Source organism: Giraffa tippelskirchi, chromosome 7, assembly GCF_054371585.1.
Source record: "Giraffa tippelskirchi isolate mGirTip1 chromosome 7, T2T-mGirTip1v1.2.pri, whole genome shotgun sequence".
NCBI classification, from domain to species: Eukaryota; Metazoa; Chordata; class Mammalia; order Artiodactyla; family Giraffidae; genus Giraffa; species Giraffa tippelskirchi.
The window spans coordinates 144,269,590-144,286,358 of NC_137281.1; the positions used below are offsets into that span (position 1 = coordinate 144,269,590).

At 47.6% G+C, this 16,769-nt stretch overlaps 1 protein-coding gene across 10 annotated transcripts in view; it reads right to left on the reverse strand.

Moving 5' to 3' along the window:
• Positions 1-16,769, reverse strand: part of DPF3 (double PHD fingers 3) — a 279,584-nt gene that overhangs the window by 97,350 nt on the left and 165,465 nt on the right. For 9 of the 10 annotated variants that reach the window (XR_014059241.1, XR_014059242.1, XR_014059243.1 and 6 more), the window contains 2 exons: positions 15,926-16,021; positions 6,387-6,465 (listed from right to left, as the gene is read on the reverse strand). Coding sequence is in view for 4 of the 10 variants with exons in the window: in XM_081508946.1 (XP_081365072.1) it covers positions 6,387-6,465; positions 15,926-16,021 (175 nt within the window). In the remaining 6 variants the exon portion in view is untranslated. Of the gene's footprint in view, positions 1-6,022; positions 6,065-6,386; positions 6,466-15,925; positions 16,022-16,769 lie in introns of all 10 variants that reach the window. The other variant, XM_081508942.1, reaches the window with a different exon arrangement.

Sequence of the window (16,769 nt, forward strand, 5' to 3'; positions counted from 1 at the left end):
TTTGACTATACAAACTTTAGTTGGCAAAGTGATGTTTCTGCTTTTTAATACACTGTCTAGCTTTGTCGTAGCTCTCCTTCCAAGGAGCAAGCGCCTTTTAATTTCATAACTGCAGTCACCGTCTGCAGTGATTCTGGAGCCTAGGAAAATAAAGTCTGTCACTTTTTCCATTTTTTCCCCATCTATTTGCCATGAAGTGCTGGGACCGGATGCCATGATCTTCATTTTTTGAATGTTGAGTTTCAAGCCAGCTTTTTCACTCTCATCAAGAGGCTCTTTAGTTCCTCTTTGCTGTCTGCCCATAGAGTAGTATCATCTGCATATCTGAGGTTGTTGATATTTCTCCTGGCAATCTTGATTCCAGCTTGTGTTTCATCCAGCCTGGCATTTTGCATGATGTACTCTGCATATAAGTTAAATAAGCAGGGTGACACTATACAGCCTTGACATACTCCTTTCCCAATTTGGAATCAATCCGTTGTTCCATGTCTGTTGTAACTGTTGCTTCTTGTCCTACATACAGGTTTCTCAGGAGATAGGTGCAGTGGTCTGGTATTCCCACCTCTTTAAGAATTTTCCACAGTTTGCCATGATCCACACAGAACCGAATTCTCTATCAGGAGGGCATATGAGCCAGCAGTCTATGCGGAGATGTCTTGGGGTGTGTCCTTTCTGGAGCTGGAGAAACAGGATTCACACCCCAGGTTTAGCATGAACTAGCTGTGTGACCTTGGACAAGTCCCCTCACCTCTCTGAGCCTGTTTCTTCTCAGTAAAGTGAGCTCAATTGTCCCTGCCTCTCAAGGTTGGCACTGGGATTTATAGAAGCAATGTATATAAAATGCTTAGCACCGTGCTCTGCACACATAAGCACCCATTAGCAGATGCTATCACCATAATCAGACAAGGCTGGGAGCAAAAGACAAGCACTAGCGAGAATGTGGGGGAGTCAGAGCCCTTGTGCACTGTTGGTGGGAACGCCAAATGGTGCAGCTGCTGCGGAAAACAGTACAGAGTTTCCTTAAAAGATTAAAAGTAGAATTACCATATGATCCAGCTGTCCCACATCTGGGTATTTATCCAAAAGAGTTGAAATCAATATCTCAAAGAGATATTAGCGCTCCTATGTTTGCAACAGTTTTCTCAATAGCCAATATGTGGAAACAACCTAAATGTCCATCAATGAATGCATGGATATAGAAAGGTAGTACATACATACAATGGAATACTAGTCTTCCTTTAAAAGGAATATTGCATTATTCAATATACAATAACATAGATGAACCTTAAGAACATTGTACTAAACAAAACAAGCCAGTCCTAGAGAGACAAATGGGCTTCCCTGATGGCTCAGATGGTAAAGAATCTGCCCACAGTGTGGGAGACCAGGGTTTGATCCCTGGGTTGGGAAGATCCCCTGGAGAAGGGATAGGCTACCCACTCCAGTATTCTTGGGCTTCCTTGATGGCTTAGGTGGTAAAGAATCCGCCTGCAATGTGTGAGACCTGGGTTTCATCCCTGGGTTTGGAAGATCCCCTGGAGGAGGGCCTGGCAATGCACTCCAGTATTCTTGCCTGGAGAATCCCCATGGACAGAGGAGCCTGGCAGGCTACAGTCCATTGGGTCACAAAGAGTCGGACATGACTGAGCGATTAAGCACAGCACCACACAGAAAGACAGATATGGCATGATTCTATCTATATGAGTTATCTAAAGTAGTCAAATCCATAGCATCAAAGACTGGAATGGTAGTGCCAGGGGCTGGTGGGGAATGGATGATAGGAAATCGCTAATTAACGAGCATAAAGTTTCCATCAAGCAAGACAAGCAAGCTCTAAAGACCTGCTGTACAACGATGTGCCCCTATTCAACAGCATATAATGTTCACTTAAAAATTTAAGAGGGTAGGTCTCAGGCTAACTGTTTTTCCTACAATGAAATTAAATTTAAATTAACTTTTTTTTAATTTCTTTAAAAATAGAGAAAGAAAATAATAACTTCACAAATCACTTCTATTGTGCCCCGCAGAAGGGCAAATGGGTGCATTGTTCCTCTCTAAATGACTGAAACTTAGAGACAAATATTCTCCCTTTCCTAAAAATCATCCCATCACCACCATCCTCTTTCCCATAATGATCCTTGAACAAGTGAAAGTGAAAGTCACTCAATCGTGTTCGACTCTTTGTGACCCATGGACTATACAGACCATGGAATTCTCCAGGCCAGAATACTGGAGTGGGTACCTTTCCCTTCAGGGGCTCTTCCCAACCCAGGGATTGAACCCAGGTCTTGCGCATTGCAGGCAGATTCTTTTCCAGCTGAGCCATGAAGAAACCCCAAGAATACTGGAATGGGTAGCCTATCCCTTCTCCAGGGGATCTTCCCAACCCAGGAATTGCACCAGGGTCTCCTGCATTGCAGGCAGATTCTTTACAAACTGAGCTATCAGAGAAGCCCCAAGAAAATGGAAAAGTGAGTCTCTCAGCAGGATTCTGCCATAGTGATGCAAAGAGAAAATCCAGGGCTGGGAACAGTTAGGAAGCAAAGTGGCAAATGCCTGAAATGACTTTAAAATACTCTAGTGGCTCAAACCCAAGGATTTCTCGCACAGATCTATCCTATGTCATCATCCCACCTATAAAAGGGAGTAAATTATATTACTGGGATTTAAAGTTATTGAGTAAATTAAAGTCAACTGCTGGGTTGTTGAATTTTATATTAGACTACTGAGTTTTATAACAATGTTGAAAGAATAGGAAAGATTCTAAAGAGAACAACTAAAACAGAAATGCAAGCCAGTGACTCTCTGCCTGGAGAATTCCTGGAGCCTCCAGAACGTTCAGATGTAAAAAGCAGGGAATAATAAAAGGGCTGATCAGTCACAGGCCAGAAGCCTTCGGATCCAAATGAAGTAGAAGAATCATTCCCAGTATTCCTAAGTATCCCCTGAGAAACTCTCAAAAGATGCAGGTTTAATAACATCTCAGTTATCTCTGCACAGGTCGCCCAGGCCCACACTCTGACCAACACCGACAACCTTTTCTACAAAGTCTCGTGCAGATACTTTACTTGAAGGGATTGAACACTCTCTCCCCTTCGGCAAGAGATTAAAAGGGAAGAAAGAGAGCTTTAATCCTGAAGCTGGGTAGACTTTCAGGATAATTAATAGAGATTGGTTACTTGCTGGAAAATGAAGGATTGAGTAAAAAATAAATTATGTTTAGATGATTGAATATTTCCCTGAGATGGAATAAATTCAAGGACTGAGTGAAAAGTAACAAGTAAACTATCCATCACCTGAAGTTAGCAAGTAAGATAATATTTCAACCATTCATCTTGAAAGAGAACCTTGGACCAAGAACAGAGCAGGACGACTGTATGAGAATAGATACCAAGAAGGGTTAAGTACAATCACACCTGAAAAACTAGCTACAACTACTCCACAGAAACCTGAGAAGAGGTGGTGGGGTCCAAGGTGGCCTAATATTTTCATAAATAACTCAAAATATGGAGTGGGGATTATGCAAATCAAACCACACACAATACAAAAATGGCAGGGATTGCAAATTTGTGAAGAATGAAATTTAACTACTGGGCACTGTCTTTAAATTTGCCTTTATTGAATCTTGTATATTGAAGTCACATATTATTGTATCTCTTTATGGAAACTCAATAGGGCCGAATGCAGAGTGATTTATGGAAGAAGGAATAATCAAATGCATAAGCAGAAAAGAGCACACACCTGGAGAGGCATTAGCCCGGGGGTCAGGACAGGCACCGAGTAGGAAGTGGCTGAGACGGTGCACAGTGCAATGGAGTGGCCAATTACTTCTGCTCTCTACAGATGCAGGTGGTGGTAAGAGCCGATGTGTAAAATAAACAAGGAAATGTGTCTGTTACTCTTTGAACCACTGGGCCTTGGTACTACTTTCAATGAGAGTGCTGAGTTTAAATTAAACCTGGAAGGGGATTCAGAACAGGCCAGCACAGAAATTATGCGATGTGTTCCTAGGTAAACCAAGAATACAAGGAGATGTTACGAGGGCCTCCAGCACAGACAGAATGCTGAACGTGCCTATTGGTTGAGAAACGATGCGCAAAGCTAAGCAGGCCTGTAGAAAAGAAAAAATTCAGCTCCTATTAAGGAAAAAAAACAATCATTCAAAGCACAGTTGGAATCATGGAATAAAGGGCAGCTTATGGTAACACCATCCCCGGGGACATTCGAGGAGTTGACCAGACACCTCTCTACTTAGGATGCATTAGAGATTATTAAAAGCATTCCCTGCTCAGATCGGGGGTGGGAGGTGGGCCTTGCGACCTCTCCAAAGGTCATTCCCATCCCAAAGGATCACATGTCTGAAGGGCACCAGATAAAAATAAAGTCTATTAATCACTGAGCTGCCACACAGTTTCCTAAGAGAGCCAGACTAGAGAAGGGCATTCCACGGTGGACCTTGTTCCACTGAGGGAGGAAAAGGGAGGCCTGTGTAGGCAGAACCAACTGCAGAGGCTTCCAGAAAGCCTGCAATCAGGCCTCCCAAGCACCACAGGAAACACAGGAGGAGGAAGAGACCCCATGGGGAGGGGAAGAGGAAACAGCAAATGGCATTGAGAGCCCCTAAACAAAGCCGCAGGAGCTGGGGGAGAGGGTGTGAGCCAGGCCAGGTGGGGACACCCACAAACGGCACGTCCTGGATTTAAGGCTAAGGAGGCAGACCTCGGAGACAAAGGACCGAAGACAGGAACCGAGGGGAGGATGGAAAGGAGTGCACGGATGTGTCTGGGATTCTTGTGGGCTGGGAACCTGATGAGAGCTGGAGAGACAGAGCAAAAGGTAATCCCACTGTCGGTGGGGACAGAAAATCACCTAAGAAAATGCAGGCTTTTAAAAGAGGAATGGAGCTGCCATGCCCCAGTTCCTAAACAGCTATTGGCATTCTTGATAGCTGGGCTGCTCCGGCCAGACACAGCAGGAAAGCCTGTTCCCAGGGCATCTAAAGCACCCTTCCCAGCCCTAAACCAGTCTCCCGAGGGGCTGGCATGCTTGGGCTTTTATGCGTCAGAATGAAACTGAATGCCTTCCAGGAACCAAAACCCAGAAGGAAGCAGGCACCTCCTGGTACTACCAAGAGACATCAGACCCCATGCCCTGCTCCCTCCTCATCCTGAACCTGGATCACCTGGGGATGGAGACGATGTTACCTGCAGGACTCGTCTCAGGACTGTCATCTGCACGGTGTACTAAACAGCCAAATGGGGGTCGTGGAGTTTGAGTTCTTCTAGCAAAGTGTTCTCCAACCAGCTGTCACCCCACCAGGCACAGAACAACTTGTGGAAATCAAAAGAGGCCAGCGAAGAGGGAGGAAACGTGCAGGACCCCCAATGTGCTGCCTGTGCCTCCCATCTCCCCCAGGGGTTTCCTGCTTTCATAGCGATCGCAGACACCGGCAGGGTGGGTGGGCGACTGAGGGACCACCATGCCCAGCCCGGCCTCAGTGGTCCCACAGCAGCCCCTTCTCACCCGTGGCAGAGCTCTGCATCCTCAGAGAGAAGGCAGGAAGGGAAGATGATCAGGGAGCACGGTTTCGAGGGCCGCCCCTGCCATGGAGCAAGCAGATGGCGCCCAATCTGGTGAGGAGATAACTAGGGCAAGGATCTAAACCCACCGCCCAGTGCTCTGGTGGGTGAGAAAGACCAAAGCTCTCTCAGGCTGACGGTAGTCCCTCCGAAAGCTGTAGGTCTCCGAGGTCCACCTGCGGCCACTGTTCCCGCGGTTCTGCCCCCGGCAGTCCCTCCCCAGCTCTGTCTGCAGACCCTAAAACCCGGAGCCAGAGAGTCACTTGTCCAAAGATGCTTCTGAAGACAGTGAGAAAGGCTGGAGACGGATCACGGGCCATTTATTAAACTAAGTCATCGTCAGAGAAAGATTCATAACCTGCCTTACCTAGGACAGGAGAGAGAGAGAAAGAAGAGAGAGGAAATTAAAGGGAAACAAATGAAAAGCCGCCGGAGCCAAGCACCTCTGTTGGAGGATTTTGAGTTATGTTTTTGTTTGTAATTCTCTGAAACAGAAAAAGAAATAGAGGATGAGCCTTACAGAGACAGAGAGAGTGAAAGAGAGGGAGCCAGAGGAAAGCCACGAAGGAGGCCACTTCAGGGAAAGGAACACATGGCAGGGAGGCCTCCCAGGCTGGCTTCTCCCTCCTGCAGCAACACCAGGCCTGGGGGAGCAGCCAGAGGAGGCCAGATGTGACTGCAGTGAGGTGGCAGCCAGCTGGCAAGCTGAGGTCCGGGCCCGAGAGGAGGAGCCAGCAAGCTCCGGGCTGGAGCAGCTCAGGGAAGGGTGGGGGCCCATGTCAGGAAGGTGGCATCTGCTGTACTTACTGTCACAGACGTAAGGTTTGTCATGGTCTTCCTGCGAAGCAGCATCGTGCCTCCTCCTGCCACCTGCGGAGCCACGGGCCTGGGGAGACATGGGAATATCGGGGTGATTGTTATGCTGACAGTCACTATGGTTCCCCAGCATGTGTTCTATGAGGCCCTGAGCACTTCACCTGGATCTCCTCATTCAACCTTATACCCCACTCGTACCTATACCAACCCCACTTTATGGGCCAGGAAACTGAGGCCCAGAGAGGCTAGGCAACTTGCCCAGATGACTCAGCAACTCACTTGTACCACTTCATTAAATCCTCACAACTCCAAGAAGCAGGTGCGACTATCTCCATTTTACAGATGAGAAGACTGAGGCAACATAGAGGTGAAGTAGCTCATCACCCAAGGTCACTTGGTCACTAAGTGCTGAGCCAGGATGGAAACTCAAGACAGTCTGACTCCAGAGCCTTGGGCAGTCAGAATGCCCATCCTCTACTGTGGCCCCCAGGACCTCTTCCTCCAACTCCTTAGCCCCCAGGTCTGCTGACACTGCATGTGGATGCCAAACCCACTCCCCCCAGCAGCCAAGATGGTGGGAAAATGAGAGTAAGTAGCAAGAGCATGCAGCTATCGCCCCAGACTCCTGTGTTCACATCCCCCTCCAGCTAAAGTGTCTCGAAAGCGAGCCAGGTCCAGAACTGGGGAAGGAGCCCAGGCCCGTGGGGAGCTCCCCTCCTCACTTTCTCAGCCTACTCCACGGGGTGGGCATCTGCTGAGGCCTCCCTGTGTGGTCTGCCTCTGGTCTCCAGCCAGTGGCCAAGACCTTGACACCTCAAAGTCTCCTGGGGCTGGACTCTTGACACCCACGCCATGTGTGCATCTCCAGAAAGGGCCAGCATCATCTGGGGGGGGGGGGCGGGCTCCACCTCCAAGGATTGACAAGAGCAGCCAGAGAGGGAGCTGGCAGCTTGGCAGCCCTGGGACAGTGGTTACCAGAACATGGCAGGGTTTATTTTTAGACCTTTGTGAGTCCTACAGGGGTCACGTGGGTAGCACCCTAGCCTCCTCCAGGTCATTCTCTGGTAATGAGTAGCACTGAACTCCCAAGCAGGGAAAGGGCCTACTGGGGTCTTTGGGGACAGAGACAGGAAGGTGCAGTGGATGAGAAATAAAACATGGCAGCACCTGGTGTGCAGGGCAAACGGGACCTGGCCTGGAAAAGTGGTCCCAGGGGGGCTTCACAGTCAAAAGGCCTGAGGTGCTCTCTCTCTCTCTCTCTCTCTCTCACACACACACACACACACACACACACACTCTTTCCCTGGGGACATCATAGCAGAAAGGCCTGTACCCCAGTCGCATGATGTACACACTCTCCCCAAACACACACAGTTCACAATCAACAACCACCTGCCAAGCTCCTGCGGCCACCACCTCCTCTGTTGTCTCTCTCCAAAACAAATTACAAAATTCCCCCTCCCTCTCCCCTCCCCTCCAGGGTGCTTTCCCGCCTGGCCTCCCAACCCCCCACCCACCATCCCTGCACACCCCGCCAGCCAGCAGCCCCCTCCCCTCGCCCTCATTACGCAGAGTTGACCCCAAGAGGGAGCTGTGCAGCCCTGGCAGCCACCCCCCGCCCCAGGCACTGACAGGCCTCCCTCCCTGCCCACGTTGAGGGTGGTCACCCTCAGCTGCCCGCGCCCCCCCCAATGTCCCCTCGGAGAAGCTGGGGACAGCTTGACGTGTGCAGCCCGTAGCCCTGTCACAGCCGCCTCGGAGCAGGTGAAAGCAAGTCAAGCAGAATGACAGAGGCAAAGGCCGACTCGAGGAGGGGGCTCGGGAGACTAAAAATACTTCCCGCCCGCCAGGGAGGAGAGGAGGAGGAGAGCCGGAACTGGGAACAGCTTGTGAATGGGGGGGGGGGCCCGTTGAGAGCCAGGGCTTGATAATGCTCCCACTCTCTCCCTGCACCTCAGTTTCCTCAACTGCAAACAGGGATCATGGCTCCAGGGCATCAGGGACACAGGCCAGGGATGCCTCCAGTGGCTGGTGTGTATGTATGTGAAAGTCCCTCAGTCGTGTCCAACTCTTTGCCACCCCATAGACTATACAGTCCATGGAATTCTCCAGGCCAGAATACTGGAGCAGGTAGCCTTTCCCTTCTCCAGGGGACCTTCCCAACCCAGGGATCAAACCCAGGTCTCCCACATTGCAGGCGGATTCTTTACCAGCTGAGCCACAAGGGAAGCCCAGGAATACTGAAGTGGGTAGCCTATCCCTTCTCCAGCGATCTTCCCAACCTGGGAACTGAACCAGGGTCTCTTGCATTGTAGGCAGATTCTCTACCAACTGAGCTATCAGGAAAGCACTCTTCCAGTTTCCTGCAACATATCAAGCCTGGAAACTCGGAATCCTACTTGTCTTGCTCACATGTCACCTCCTCAGAGAAGCCCTCCTGACCAATGTATATTCACTCATGCCTTTCATCTTGCTTCATGTCACAGCACTTGGCATTATCTGGCATTATACTGGGCTTCCCTGGTGGCTCAGATGGTAAAGAATCCACCTGCAATGCAGGAGAGCCAGGTTCGATCCCTGGGCCGAGAAATTCCCCTGGATGAAGGGAATGACTACCAGTATTCTTGGGCTTCCCTGGCGGCTCAGCTGATAATAAATCCGCCTGCAATATGGGAGACATGGGTTCTCCCCTGGAGAAGGGAAAGGCTACCCACTCCAGTATTCTGGCCTGGAGAATTCCATGGACTCTATAGTCCATGGGGTCACAAAGAGTCAGACATGACTGAGCGACTTTCACCTTCACTTCACTTTTCACCACTATTCTTGCCTGGAGAATCCCATGGACAGAGAAGCCTGGCAGGTTACAGTCCAAGGGATCACAAAGAGTCAGACATGACTGAGCAACTAAGCACGAACGCACTATGTTATACTATATATTTGTTGGTGTACTTGCTGGTTTTCCGTTTCCCCCACGTAAGGGTGGAAAATGGAACTATTTGGGCCACCATTATTCTTGGAACTTGGCACAGGGCCAGCCACCTAAATAGCACTTAATAAATGTGTGCTGAATAAATGACAGCCAGTCAGTAAGTTAATTGTCTTTGGTTCTTCTCCTTCATTCTCTGTATCCAACTGGTATTGTGTTTTCCTTCAAAGGACATCTTAGACTTTGCATTTCCCTTTTACTCCATATCTTAATCCAGGGGCATCAATTAACCCTTGGGCTGCTCAAAGAACTCACCAGCTAGGGTTCTACCTCTGCATTGCCCTACCCAGTGCATCCTGCATGATACTCAGACTCATGAGACAAAAGGAGTGAAGGACAGGAGCCCATGGTCGTCCATTCAATCATATACTCAGTCACAGCCATCTGAAGCCTACTGATTTATCCAGCGATATCCTAATACCAACCCTACCACGATCACCTCATGCTCACGCTACATCCAAGTCTTTGTTTTGATTGATCCTTGTCATGGATCAGCCTCTACTCTGCCCAGCCATATGTGGTCCATGCGTTAGCCTTGTTAACATGCCACTACTCCAAGAATCTTCCTCTTGCCACACTAAGGAGTAAAGCATCAGTTTTAAAGTCAGACAGACATATCTTTAAACACTAGCATGTGTTTTTGGACAAGTTACTTGTCTAATGTTAGTTTTCTCAGCTGTAAAATGGGCAGAGCAACATCTTTATTGCAGAGTTGTTGTAGAGCTAATAAGGGGGTGTGAAACCACAGGGGACAGTGCTAGGTCTACAGGAAATACTCAATGAATTATTTCCCGTCCTTGCCTAGTTGATTTCTCTTTCCTCTGAATTCTTATTGCATTTGGTAAGTGCACAGTCATAAGCCTGCTGCCTTCTAATTGCATCATGACTATTAGCATTTTCTCCTCAATTTAATTCAAAGGTCCTGGAGAGCAAAGATGACACTCCACACTTTATTATAACCCCTGACACTTAGTACTATGCGGGGCACACAGCAACCAAAGTTCTTTCTTATAGATTACCTCAGTTAATTCCTACAACACCATCTGAGTTTAACCAACTAATATCATTCCCATTTGGTACTTGAAGAAACAGGTTCAGAAAAGGCTCATGACTGGCCCATAGTCACAGAGCCAGTGGAAGACAGAGGCCCAGGTTTCCAGAATCTGTTACAGAAAACTTTGAGACTGATGTCCAGAGAAACCACCCTCCCCCTCTGAGAACTGCCCATCTCACTCCACTCCTCTCCACTCCACCTCCCATTCACACACTGGTGGGCCATGGCAGCCATGATTGCACCACAAGGGCCCTGCCCCACTGGCCACTGTTGATTGGCTGACTCAGAAGTAGACACATGACCCAAGCTGGGCCAATCAGATTCTACCCCCAACGGACTTTAAATTGGAAAACAGTGACTCTAGTTTGTACAAGTCACTTGAGCTAGGGACCCGTAAACTCAGGAACTATGGGGCCACATGCACAGAGAAGCAGAAGAGGCAATCTTGGGAGAGAAGAATAAAGGAGGAAGGAGTAGACACCAGAAACTGCCTGGGTTCCTTACTTTTTCCCTGTCCCAAATCCCTGCCACTTTCTGGTCCTTCCTGACCCTTCAAAAATTGCTCAAATCTGGGGCCATAGCTCAGCAGCTTTTCAACTACTTCCCATTTTTGCTTAACCCATTGAGTTTTCTACAACTAAAAGATTCTCAACTAGGACAGACTCAGTCCCAAGCAGAGAGTTGGTTGCTTTGTACCAGTTGTTCTCAAATAGTGATCCAGGGATCCTTGGGAGTTGCTGAGACCCTTTCAGGGAGTCTCTGATGTCAAAACGATTTTTGTAATAGTACTAACGTGTTATCTGAAAGTTTTCACTCTCACCCTCCCACGTGTGCACCGTGGGGTTTTCCAGGGGCTACACCACACAAGATATCATCAGTCTACGTGCTTGTGTACTCTTAAGTTTAACATTTTTCTGTTTCTGTTGTTTCTAATGGGGGAAGTATCACTGGTTATAAGCCATCAGAAGAATGGCTTTGGGGGCTCTCAGTAATTTTTGAGTAAAGAATCCCTGAGACCAAATAAATATTGAGAACTACTGTTCTACACTCTTGCTATTTAAAGTGCAGTGCTCAGACCAGAAAGCATTGACATCATCTGGGATACTGCTAATCGAGCAAGATCTCAGTCGCCACCCACCAGACCTACTGCATCAGAATTTACGCTTGAACAATATCACCAGGTGCTTTATATGCACATTAAAGTTTGAGAAGCACTGGACTACACCATACTGCATCATAAACACTTACTGATTGATCAACTGATTGATAACACTCACGTGGATGACTCACAGGAATTTCATGAATTTTAAAGAGCTTTGATTGTTGGGCTAAAGTTACCATAGACTTACAATAGGGCTTATTGTTGCATTAAAGCTACCAAAGACTAGGGCCAATTATTTATTGTTGGGCCTAAATTTCTCTCAAATCTCAGGGAATCTCCACTGTCAAAGTCAGAGAGCTGTTCCCTTTGCCTGCACTCTCCTAATAATATTTCACCTTTATTAAGCACTCAAAATCGGTTGTGAACTACTAACTCAATTTTAATGATGAAGAAACTGAGACCCACAGTACTTAGATTATTTGGTCAAGGTCACAGGGGTTACATAATTGACCCAAACTCTAGTAAGTGGTAGAGCTGCAATTTGCACTCAGGGTTCTGACAAGGTAGAGACTGTTCTTGCCATCACTACCTTAGCCCTGACTTCTATGAACCCACAGAGCATCTGGGAGTCTTGTTAGAGTGCAGACTCCAGTTCAGCCCAACTGGGGTGAAGTCTGGCATCTGCATTTCTAGTGAGCTCCCAGGTGACACTGATGCTGAAGCCCAGGGACCACACACTGAGACAGCCTTAGACTGCGTCTCAGTCCTGACAACAGAAACGGGAGTGACTGTCTTCCAGGTATCAGCAGCAGCTTGAATACACATTAAAGGGTAGCTTCATTGAGGTTGTGCATGAAGCAGTCTCTACTCCTTATTCCAGCACAGGCAGGCTCACCTGTAACTTTTAGGTCCTTCCATGGCTCCCACCATGGGTGACATGTCCACCATGTCACTGCACAACATAGAGGCATTTGACTGCCCCTCAGCCAGCATGGATGGGTCCAGAACTAGCCTAGGCCCCATCTAGCTCCCTTGCTGTGTTTGGGCCTTTTTTCAGCTCCCATAAAGTTCAAATAAGACTTTTTGTTCTTTTCCTATCATTAAACCATTCATTCAACAAACTAGCCAATGGCCACGTGGTGAGCGCTGGGCCATGCGTGACCCAGTGGAAAAGTACAGACCTGTGTTCAAATCCTCACTTCTTCTTTACTGGGTTGGACGACCTTGAACAAGTTCTTAACCTCTCCAGAAGTAATAATACCAACTTATAGGAAAGAATATACAGTCCATGGGGTTGCAAAGAGTCAGACACGACTGAGCGACTTCACTTTCATAGGAAAGAAAGAAGCAGTGCTGACCAAGAGAAATACAATGGGGGTACATGCCATTTTAAATTTTCCAATGGCCACATTTTTTAAAAGAGTGAAAAGAGAAAAAGATGAAATTAATTTTAGTAATATATTTTATTTAGCCCAATCTATCCAAAATATCTTTATTTCAGTATGTAATCAATATAAAATCATTAATGAAATGGTCACCATTCTTTTTATACTATGTCTTCAAAATCTATGGCTTCCCTGGTAGCTCAGTTGGTGAAGTATCTACCTGCAGTGCAGGAGACTTGGGTGCAATCACTGGTCGGGCAGATACCTTGGAGAAGGGAATGGCAACCCACTCCAATATTCTTACCTGGGAAATCCCATGGACAGAGGAGCCTGGTGGGCTACAGTCCATGGAGTCACAAGAGTTGGACACAATTGAGCGACTAAACCACCACCTTAGAAATCTGGTGAATATTTTACACCTACAGCATATTTCAACTTGCATGAGCAACATGTCAAGTGTTTGGTAGCCACAGGTGGCCAGTGGACAGTGAAGAAATACAGAATGCAGCATAAAGGACCTACCATCACCCTCAGTAACATAGCTCTTATTGTGAAGAGCCTCATCATTGCCTGATGTATAGAAAGTATACATTCAGTACAGATGGCTGTTGCTGCTGCTTCTAATGGTGTTCTTATAGAGAAGACACCCAATTCATATTTGCTGACTGCAGGTTCAATGCCTAGATTTCAGGGAGTAGAGATATAAAAACAACCATTGTCTAGCATCTACTAGAGTAAGTTTGGTTTGGGCTAAGAGAAGGCATGGAAACCAGCCTGCAGGCATAGAGCAACTGGAGTTCACAAAAGGCCCAGAAAGCCCACATTCTAAAGTCTTGTTTAACAATAGAACTAGACCATTCATTACTTTGTAACTCCCAATGAAGGCATGGGTCCAGGCAAATTCATCAGTGGCCATTAAGATGACTAGGTGAAAACACGATGGGGCACTTTTCTAAGGAGAGCTCTGGCTGACAACACCCAAATTCACTGATCAGTTTTACCACCACTGAAGTCAGAACCAGTGGACAGCATACGCCTGCAGATATGAAGCATAAGAAACACACATCACACCTAGGAAAGAGTCTAGCCCCACCAAAAAGGTATTTACATACACATACATGAATATCCAGAATCTAATTGTCTCTCATCAAAACACTAGTTTTCAGGAAATAAAGAGGATCCAGGGACATATTAGACACCACCAGTCTGCCAAATCTAGAATATGAAAAATTCTACAAGACCAACCACCCAAATTCTTCAACAAATAAATGGCATGGAGAAAAAAAAAGTATGTGTGTGACAGGAAATAGCAAGGAAGAAGTATGTTATAGAATGCAAAAGATAAGTTTCAAACTGCCAAAGCCAGTTTTGAGAAAATCAGGGGGAAATGATCAGGGACTGGATACCAGAATGGTGGTGGTGGAACCCCATGGTCTGTAGCCCACCAGACTCCTCTGTCCATGGGATCCTTCAGGCAAGAATACTGGAGTGGGTAGCCATTCCCTTCTCCAGGGGATCTTCCTGACCCAGGGGTCAAACTTAGGTCTCTTGCATTGCAGGAAGATTCTTTACCAACCGAGCCACACGAGAAGGTAGAGGATATTAGAATAGTTATTTTTATTAGGTATGATAATCATGCCTGTTAGAGACATACATTAAGATATGGCACAGGTTAAATGAAAAAAAAATGTCTAGGACTTACATTGAAATATCCCACATACAAAAAAAAAAAAAAACTACACACAAAAAAACAAACATACAAACCAACCGAAAGTGGGAGTAAAGAAAAGATTAAACAAGAATGTCAAAGCATTGATCGTGGAGGAAGCTGAGTTGTGACTCTATACGATGTTTGGCATCAGCAGGCGGCCCTGTCCAGACTGAGAAATTCCAGCTGCTGTCCAGGTCAGAGCACCGTAGCTCAGAGTGGGCACTGCTGGGCTGCCTGCACCAGTCACCTAGGAACCTGCTTACAATACAGCCTTCCGGGCCTGACCCCGGACCTCCTAAATCACAACTTCTTAGAATGGGTCCTGCAAATTTGCATTTCGATAGGCTCTCATGGTGATTCTGATGTGTGCCCAGACTCAAGAGCCACGGGAATAGAGAGACTTGCCATAATCACCACTTGACCCAAGCCCAGAGGGCATCCAGGACTAGCCTCTTATCCAGGACTAGCCTCTCGTCCAGGGAAGGGGTAAGCATCCGTCCAGAGCCTGAAGGAGCCAGACTGGCCTCACAGCGTGAATTCTCCAGACGGAAAGTGGTATCTCATCCCCGCAGGGCCCATTCCACCGGGTTATTTTCAGATACTCCTGCAGACCCCTGAAGGTGACCACAGAAACAACCCCTTTGGCCTTGAGCGTGAGGACTCTGGAGGACCACCCCAAACGCCTGAGAGCACCTCTCAGGTTTGGCTCCCTCCCCTCAAGGGTCACCCTCATATTTTTATTCCTTCTACCATAGATTTCCCATCTGCCATTCCCCAGGCTTCTGGCCTTTTCTTGCCGCATTCCAGGCCCACACACCTCCAAAACTCTTGCCACTCCTGCCTGGGAACCATCAGCTACGGCCCCCCATGCTTCCACAGGATGCTTCTGCTCTCTGCCTAGTGAAAGGTAAGCCAAAGCAGGTGTCCTGACCCTGTGAGGCTGGGGCAGCCCCGGGGGCAGGACACTTTCAGCCTTCTTCTACGACCAAGGAATGGGGCCGGCAGTCACATTGTCCTCACCCTCTACCCTCACCCTGACCTGACCCTCACCCTCCCCATCCCCTCGCTGCGCCCTCCGCCACTTCTCTCCCTCTAGCCAGCTCTAAACGCTGGCAGGTTACCACCCAGGATCAGAGCTCTTCTGGCGGTTTCCTCTCTGGGTGTTCTGCGAGGAAGACAATGGATACACTCTCGATCCAGCTGCAGTGGGATTCTGAATCTGGGGTCCAGGTGTCTGGCAGGCCGCCCCACCTCCCCGATCTCTTCCCTCCCTCCTGGCATCCCCAGCTTACCCGTCCTCTGGTCCGATTCTTCCGCTTGGGAATATCCTCTTCTAAATCCTCTTCTTCATTTCCTTCTTCTACATTTTCATCATTTTCTAAAACCCTCTGAAATGAGAAGAAAATAGAAGCACTGAGCAATAGAGCACCAAGGAGAAAAATCCTCAGAGGGCGATGTGGAGGGTGTTGTGTTTTATTGTCGTTATTTTTTAACACAGTGAAGATGCTGCCGTGGCTCGGCCTCCAAAATGCTGGCCAACTCTCTCTCCCAAGACCGTTCCAGCCAAGTCCTCCCAGAACACCAAACTTTTCAACACTTTTTGCCCACAAAATGTTTTCTAAAAAGAGAATATTCTAGTAAGGGTACTCTTCTATGTAGGCCCAAGATGTCTGGTCAAAACTTCAGTTCAGTTCAATCACTTAGTCATGTCCGACTCTTTGCGACCCCATGGACTGTAGCACACCAGGCTGCCCTGTCTATCACCAACTCTTGGAGCTTGCTCAGACTCATGTCCATCAAGTTGGTGATGCCATCCAACCATCTTATCCTCTGTCCTCCCCTTCTCCTCCTGCCTTCAATCTTTCCCAGCATCAGGGTCTTTTCCAAAGCTTACTTTAACATAATTTTCCTTTTGTTCCTCAAGGCCCACCTCAAAGATAGGAAAATTTGTCTCTCCTTTCCCTGGCATTCTGGAATCCTGCCTAGTTTGATGAAAACAAATAACTTCCTATCCATCTGACCAGAATTGACATGAATGTGTTATTCCTCGTCTCCCATCGTTATGTTCTTTTAAGAGAAATGGATTGTCATTACAGCACTTGTAGTTCAGTTCAGTTCAGTTCAGTCGCTCAGTCG